The sequence below is a fragment of the Osmia bicornis genome, unplaced genomic scaffold, assembly GCF_907164935.1.
Source record: "Osmia bicornis bicornis unplaced genomic scaffold, iOsmBic2.1, whole genome shotgun sequence".
NCBI classification, from domain to species: domain Eukaryota; kingdom Metazoa; phylum Arthropoda; class Insecta; order Hymenoptera; family Megachilidae; genus Osmia; species Osmia bicornis.
Window position 1 is genome coordinate 608,383 of NW_025791113.1, and position 8,746 is coordinate 617,128.

Below are 8,746 nucleotides of genomic sequence, written 5' to 3' on the forward strand. Positions count from 1 at the left end.
AAACAGTGTTCGGTTACCGTTTGAAACAGATTACCTCATTCAAAATTCGGCCAAATGACTTGTGGTTTTTTGTAAAGTTATACACATTCATTTACTAAGATACGTGCTTTTGTCGTTTTAAAAAATTGGTATTTGTTGAAATCGTGAAAGAAAGTAGTAGAAATCAATTTTTTCACAATTTCAACAAATTGTAATTTTTTTAAACGACAAAAGCACGTATCAGAATAAATAAATTTGTACCTTCTCATTAAAAAAACCTCCAGTTATTTGGTCCAATTTTAAATGAGGTATGTATTCTGTTTTAAACGTTCACTAGACACTTTTTATTTATTACACTTACTGTACTTATACTTTCTACATTTCATGGCTACATTAAGAGGGTATGAATATTTCTATCATTGACTATACGCCGTTTGGTTTTTGCGCATTTGTGGCGAATAGAATATTTACGAATATTTACGTTCAATATGAACTACTACGCAGATATCAACAGGAATGTAAACATAGAGAATAATTTGTGCGATCCTGGAATGTGCCCTACCAACTCTCTCCTTTTGGAAGTCAGAGATTCCTGCTCAGTTTCATACGAACAGCGATTCGGCCAAGTGGTAAGTACGAAACGTGCAATATTTCATTTCTGTCTACGTTGTATATAATAATATATATTAATATTTCTTAATGGCTGGTGGTACGGTTCATTTAGTTGGTGTATTATTATAGTCACTTTGAACCAAACTATTTTTATTACATCAAAGTATAACTTATTATTTTTATCATTATTTAACTTTAGATTTGGAATTGTTAACAAATTTTTATTGCACTTATTATAATAATTTCTTTTTTTTGTTATCAATAAAACCTTTTATTTCTATTTACTCGGCTGTTAAACAACGAACGAAATTAAATGGGGGAACAAACGAATAATTTTATTAATTTATACTAGTCGACAGCAAACTTGGTATGAAATCGCATATGCATATAATTAGAATTTCTTCTACAACTTGAATTTAAAAAAAAAATATTTGAGTACTGCTACATTTCGAATGTCATTTTTATCACTTTTTATCGATGTTGAAACATACGTAGTTGATAATATTTTATATATTTCGCAGTAGAAATAATCAAAAATTTTAGTTACTGGTGAAAAATAGTTTCCGGATTCGTATTCAGTGAATATAATAAAAGTATACAAGAAGTACATATTGAATGTTAGTTATCCTGATACGCGTTAAAAAGTATAGATGTGTTTCGATGTACACGGTCTTGTCGCCGTTCGTGTGACTTTCGTTCTATACAACATAAACACTATGTCACTGTAATCAATGACATTCCACCGCTAGTCATTAATTAATATTAATGTAACTATTATTACTTATATCTTTTTTTACAAATATAATGACTACACAAATATTTTTGCTTCAGAACATAAACGTAACAAACAGGAGAGATAATTTATAAACAATCACAAATGGAGAAATCTGAAGACGATTGTAAGTATTATTTTTTTTAACTTTAATAATGGCAAAATAGTTCAAGAAAAATTATAAGACTCTGGAAAATGCATATATTGCATGATTCAGAAACATGCCGAAATATATATATATATACATTTCTTTCTATTTTTATTTTTATTTCTCTTTTAGATCACAAATTGGTGCGTGATGTTCAGCTGTTGCTGCAGCAGCAGAATGAGCAGCACCAGCGTCAGATGCAGTTGCTGCAGCAACAGCTGCAACAGCAGCAGGAACAGCAACTGCTGCAACTGAGGGAGGAGCTCCTCCCTCAGCGTGGACAGGTCGATCTGCCGAGGGAGGAGCCCCTCCCTCAGGAGCAGGAGATGAAGCCGGCGGAGGGGGCGGAGGAGGGGGCGGCGAGGCCTCCGCGAAGTATGTATTACAGATTACTCTTTCCTATACTATGAATTCTTGCCTCGTACAGAGGAATACAACATTGCCCTTATCAGAACATCTTTGTTGTTCAATATAAGGGCAAATATTTATAATAGTAATATCTTAATAAAAAAAAAATACATATCTAATAATTGCAATTTTACATTACAGAAAGAGGAGTAGCGGCTGGGCGTTCAAGGCGCCTAAGGTGGTACCGGGGGGGGGGGGGGAAGGGGGGGGGGGGTTTGTTCATTTCAGTTTTTATTAAATAAAAAAAAATTTAATTAAAGTGATTTAAAGACATGTTATTCGGTGTTCTGCTTTTTTATTTTTATTAACTACCAGTGCCTGATTCTTACTAAACCATTGAGAACAAAATATAACCTTACGGCATCCGACAAATATTGTTCGTTTCTCTAATTCCACTAAAAAGTGTTAGTACTGGTGTAATATTAATAGTGCTTTGAGAATAAAAACACGTTGATTATCCACTGCGGGAAACGATATATATATATATATATATTAGTTACATGATATAAAAATCAGATACATTAGTTATGAAAAAGATAGAAAACGTAAGTGATACAAAAAGGAAGTGAATACATAAAGAGAAACAAAAGAAAGTAAAGCGCGTGTTGCGCACCACCGTCGTTGCAGCGGGAAAATGCAAACCGCTTCAATCCCCCACTTTTGCATTTTGCAATCCTATATTTTGGACACAACTTTCATGCGCGACATGTCGAAGCGACTTAGTCAGCAGGTCTGCTACATTCTCATTAGATGCTATATACGATAAATTAAACAATTTGTTTTCGTATTCTTCTCGGACTATATGGAATGCAATATCGATATGTTTGGTGCGGGAGTTCTCTATTCTACTACTTGAGAAATCTATAGCAGCTCGATTGTCGCAAAGCATTTCGCAACCTCCAGACAAGTGTTCATATAATTCTAACTCGCTTAGGAACATACGCAGCCAAAGTGCCTCTTTCACCCCAGATGCCAACGCTACGTATTCTGCCTCCATGGTTGAGGTCGATATACTTTTCTGTTTCGATGATGTCCATTGTACGACGTTTGAGCCTACCATTACGACTAAGCCCGTGAATGAATGCCTATCATCTGGGTCACCAGCCCAATCCGCGTCACAACAAATCTTTATCTTTGGTGTCTTACTCGCATTATAAGCTAATACAAAATCTTTGGATTTGCTCAAATAACGCAGTATGTGTTTGGCTTGTATCCAGTGTACCGGGGTAGAACATGAGTTAAATTGCGATAACTTCGTTGCCGCGAACAATATATCCGGTCTCGTACGCAACGCTATGTACATTAATGAGCCTATGAGTTCTCGATAACTCGTTTTCTCGCATTCTTTTGTGAATTCTGAGCTCATATTTTTTTGATAGGACTAATCCCGGTTCTAGCGGTGTTCTTGCACCTCTACAATCTATCATATTGTATTTTCGCAACAATGACTCTATATATGCCTTTTGATTTAAAGTAATTGTAGTTTTATTTCTTTCTACCTTAACGCCCAGCATGTCGCTTATCGCACCAAGGTCTTTTATTTCATACCGTTTACTTATGGAATCGATGAACTCGTCAATAGACGCTGAATCGTTTGAGAATAGGAAGATATCATCCACATACACTATCGCTATGACCCAATGTCCTTTGCGATAGACGCAACTTGATGATTCTAGTCTTTTGAAGTTATGTTTTGTGAAGAACTCATTTAACTCTGTGTTCCAGTTTCTTCCGGACTGTTTGAGTCCATATATGGGACGTCTTAACCTGACTATAACTTCCTTAGTGTCATTGCTTGAAGAGGGTAGTCTTAAGTAAATTTCCTCTTTCAACTGTCCATACAGGTATGCACATTTAACATCTATATGTCTTGTGAACCAATTAAAGATAACTGAAATTGCTAATAGGAGGCGTATTATTGAAAAATTCGCAACAGGTGAATAAGTTTCCCCATAATCTATACCCTTTTGTTGAGAATAACCCTGTGCTACTAACCTTGCTTTAAAACGTGATACATTATTTTCGCAGTCTCTTTTCAATTTAAAGACCCATCTACTGCCAATGCACTTTTGTCCACATGGCAATGTTTTTACAACTTCCCATGATTCACGCTGTATTAGACTGTTCATCTCCTCGTCCATGGCTTGTTTCCATTCTTTTGCTTCATGGGAGGATATTGCCTCATCTAGTGGTGTTGGTTCTACGATTTCCATATGATTCAACTCTAGATGTTCTGGAATTTCTTCTCGTTCTTCTCCAGATGGGGGTACTGATTCTTCACTCGTCTGTTCCTTAGGGTTTCCCTTTCTACCATAGGGATTTCGGGGTACCTTCTTCGGTTTACCGACCCTTCTTTTAGTTTGGGTGACTTCTTCCCCCACTATCTCACGAGTGGATTTATCTCCTTCGGTTGGAGGTTCAATGGGCTCTTCCTGTCCTTCGTTCTGAGGCGTTAAACTAACCTCAGCTTCTTCGTCTGACTGACTTGTATCGTATATTTGATTGTGATTAACCTTTTCATCGTGGAGTCGTTCGTAGCCTATTTGGTCTTCTATGAATCGCACATGTTCTGTGACAATTACGTCTCGCTTCCGTGGACACCATAGTCGATATCCTCTGGTCTGTGTCGCGTATCCCACAAATACGCAGGGCACTGCTCTGGCATCGAGCTTCCTTTGCCCCTGTCTCGGTAAGTGTACGTAAGCTAATGAGCCATACACTTTCAAGTGTTTCACACTTGGCGCTTTTCTTGTCCAAATAGCAAGTGGCACTTGATATTTGATAGATGTGTGGCTTGCGCGATTCTTGACGTATGCAGCCGTAGCAACGGCTTCTGCCCATAACTTCTGGGGTAATTTGGCCGATTTTAACATAGACCTTACTAAATCTAAAAATGATTTATTTACACGCTCGGCGACTCCATTCATTTGTGGAGTTTCCACGTTGGATTTCTCGTGTTTGATGCCCCTTTCGTCGAAGTAGTCTTTCAATATCTGATTACAGTATTCTCTCCCGTTGTCGGAGCGGAATCTTTTCACTCTCTTGCCCGTTTCCAATTCTACCCTTGCTATGTACTTTTTGATTTCATTTTTGACGTCCTCTTTAGTTTTAACGAATGCTACGTGAGAATATCTAGAGTAGTCATCCGTGAACGTGACAAAATATCGCTTACCACTCAGTGAGTCCACAGGCATGGGTCCACAAACATCGGAATGAATCAGCTCACAAATGTCTCCTGACTGTGGGCCGTTGGTCCCTCGACAAGCGGTTTTTGTTGACTTACCAACATAGCAATCTTCGCATGCGCTGTCATCTATTATTGCGTCTTCTAACCCACGGACACCATTTGATTTTTTTGTCATTTCAAGTATTTTGTGACCGATATGACAAAATCTGCGATGCCATAACATGTGATCCTTTGCTGCCACATTATAAGATTCTGGACTCTCTTCTGTATTTGTCAGGGTTTTAGCGCGGACAACGTACAAGTTATTCTGTCTGTCGGCTATACACAGTACTTTGTTGTCCATAACATTACTGATCACTGCACTTCCGTTTCAGATAATAACCTGCTTTCCTCTACGTTCAATTTGCGATACGGACATTAAATTCTTTCTAATGTGAGGTACGTAATATACGTTATGTAACATTATATATTGTGTTTGTTTACCGACAAATGTTTTTATTACAATATTACCAACGCCTTTTGCTTCAAGAGCAGTATTTCCCTTATCGAGTGGTTCGGCTGCTGTATTGATTGGTCCTAATTGTGTTTCCTTAAGAGTCTGAAACCAATCCTTTCGCCTGCACACATGGTGTGTGCATCCACTATCTAGCAGCCATGTGTCTTGCACATCAATATTGTTAAGCGAAACCAAAAAATCTTCGTTATTGTTTACCCTCTTATTGTTAAAATTTCTATAACTATTACCTTTATTTTTCGACCAGCAGTTTTTTAATTCATGTCCTCGCTTCTTACAGTGTGAGCAAAACAAGGGTTTGATTGTATTGGTAACTTCTGTTTGATACTTAGCTGGATTTTTGCGTGGAGCCTGAGTCGATACTTTTCTAATTTGTAATGCCTCTTTATAATCTGTATCTTCCTCTGTATGTCTGGACAAACGTCTGTCAAATTCAGTCAAGAGCATTTTACTCACCTCACTTGATGTAAATTTCTCATCTGGCACACCAGCTAAAGACATGGTCAGACTTTCATAGGAATCTGGTAGGCCTGATAACAAAATATATGCTATGTCTTCATCGTTTACTTGAGCACCAGCTTCTCTGAGATTGTTAGCTACAACTTTCACTCTGGATACGTATGACGACATAGGTTCGTCTCCCTTCATCTTGGATTGATATAATTGTTTTTTGAGTCGCATTATTCTGACTCGAGATTTGGGTTGATGTACTTGTTCCAAGGACCTCCATGCTTCATTTGCATTCGTACATTCCTCTATGTGTACTTGTTGATCTGGTTCCAGATGAAGCCCTATTGCAGCCATTGCTTTATCTTCATACATTTGATGTATTCTTTTCTGTTCTGGCGTTGCAGTTTCGTCCAAAACAATTTTTCCAAGCGCATGGTCAAGCAAACCTTTACCTTTCAAGTACCATTTCATCTCTATCTTCCAGGTATGATAGTTGTCGTCCGATAATTTTGCGATTTGCAAATCTATTTTGTTATTGTCAGACATTTTTGTTATTACTAATTGTCTTACCTGGTTTATTATATGATACGCTTATCTCTAGACGAACTTGTATATACGACGCATGAGCACGTGGCGTCTTATAGGTTATACACATGCGCTGGAATCGCCTGGGCCCACAACCATTGTTAGTACTGGTGTAATATTAATAATGCTTTGAGAATAAAAACACGTTGATTATCCACTGCGGGAAACGATATATATATATATATATATATTAGTTACATGATATAAAAATCAGATACATTCGTTATGAAAAAGATAGAAAACGTAAGTGATACAAAAAGGAAGTGAATACATAAAGAGAAACAAAAGAAAGTAAAGCGCGTGTTGCGCACCACCGTCGTCGCAGCGGGAAAATGCAAACCGCTTCAAAAAGTGTGAAATAAAATAATTTTTAACAAAAAAAAAAATCCGACTTCGAAATGCACTAAAAAGTATAAAATAATTTCTATTTCATTTATATCTGTATTCCACAGCTATTAATACAATCTACTTAATCGTTAAATAGGATTGTAATGTCGCGAAGTTCTCCCTCTCACTGAGTTCTCCGCGTACCTTTTGTATGATTGAATCTAACAAGGAAAGGCCGCGAAGTGTCCCCCTCCGATTTTGATGAAACTTCGTACATTTGTTAAGCAGGTAAAAATAAGGGACACGTATTTTTTTATATCGGCTGAGACGCGACTTTAAGGGGTGAAACGACCCCTCAAAGTTTCGACGTGAAACTGCTATCTCGAAAACCAAAGAAGATACGTGAAAACTTCTAATGGGCGGATTTAATGGTTTTTTATATACAATAATATGGCGTTAACAGATTGTCGAAAATACCATTTGTTTATAACGAAAAAAATGTTTATAACATTATTTTACACCTTATTTAAATTTATGTAATGACAAAAAATGTAGAGCATTTTATTCCAAATCGATTGATATATATGTTTATGAAATTCCTTCCTACAGTTTCGCAGATTTTTATTATTTATGACTCGCGCGTACGCCCGCTGAGTCAGCGCGTGATACTTTCATCGTATCTGACGTTATACACTGATATTATTTATCCGCATAAGTGGAAAACAACTATTTTTATAACATACAATGGTTACTTTTGTTAAACTTGTATCGCATGATATAAAATAATTAAAGCTATACATGCTCCAGGGTGGATGTATGAAATTGATAATTTTAATATGCAACAAGGAATTTGAATAAGTTAAAGAACATAGTCGTGACAAAAATGATACTCTTCGAAGAAATGCTTCAAATATAAAGGCTTTCGGCACCAAGCACAGGTAATAATAGCCACATCACCACATACGTGACATCGTGGTTCATTATCTGCAGCATAGCAGAACTCCACGGGATTTTCAAAATGAGGTGGTCTCGATGACACATATCCGTTTTTATACCATGAATATTTAATAAAGTTTTCAAATCGTGGGGAAGAAAATTGTTTATGAGCCAGCGACTGGAGTTTTAAAATATTGTCCCTCGTGTGGAGATTAATCTCGTAATGTAATAGGATGACTGTGTCTGAAAACCGGCGAACAAAATTTTTCCATACACGAAATCCGTACACGTCTAATGGTTGTAAATATTTTGTAGTCCCTGCTGGAATCGTAAATACTACTAATTCTTTATTTTCCGGTGTAGCTTCCACAATACTACGACAACAATGGTCACTCCAAGAATCTAATAGTAAAGCAGTCTTCTTGTTTGTATTAGGAAAGTAAATTTCTTTTAACCAAATTTTAAAATGTTCGTTGGTCAGTTTTCCAGATGTTGACGCGATGGCCAAAATGTTTGTTGGTTTAAACATAGTTTGTTGTACCCTAGGTCCAAACTCTCCAGATGTTTCCTTTAACACGACAAAAAGAGGAGATAGCAGTTTTCCGTTTACAGATATTGTAGGTTGTATAATGTAGCTATGCGTAGTGGATGGAATTGATTGGTGAGAGTTCCGTATATAAATAATAAAAATTTATAAGACTATAAGAGCGAAGGTCACAAAGGTTACAAGATATTTTTATTTTTAAAGTAAATGTTTTATAAACAATCGCTTTACTATTCCATTCGTTGAGTGGATACTGTAGTGGACATATGGGAAAAGTTGTATCA

The 8,746-nt window shown here is 36.7% G+C and overlaps 1 protein-coding gene across 1 annotated transcript; it reads left to right on the forward strand.

Moving 5' to 3' along the window:
* Window positions 1–1,421: 1,421 nt before the first annotated feature.
* On the forward strand, window positions 1,422–2,251 carry LOC123988745 (zinc finger protein 853-like). Its single transcript, XM_046289496.1, has 3 exons — window positions 1,422–1,490; window positions 1,644–1,886; window positions 2,235–2,251. The coding sequence occupies exons 1-3, from the start codon at window positions 1,469–1,471 to the stop codon at window positions 2,249–2,251; spliced, it is 282 nt and encodes a 93-aa protein (XP_046145452.1). The 5' UTR covers window positions 1,422–1,468.
* The last annotated feature ends 6,495 nt before the right edge of the window (window positions 2,252–8,746 follow it).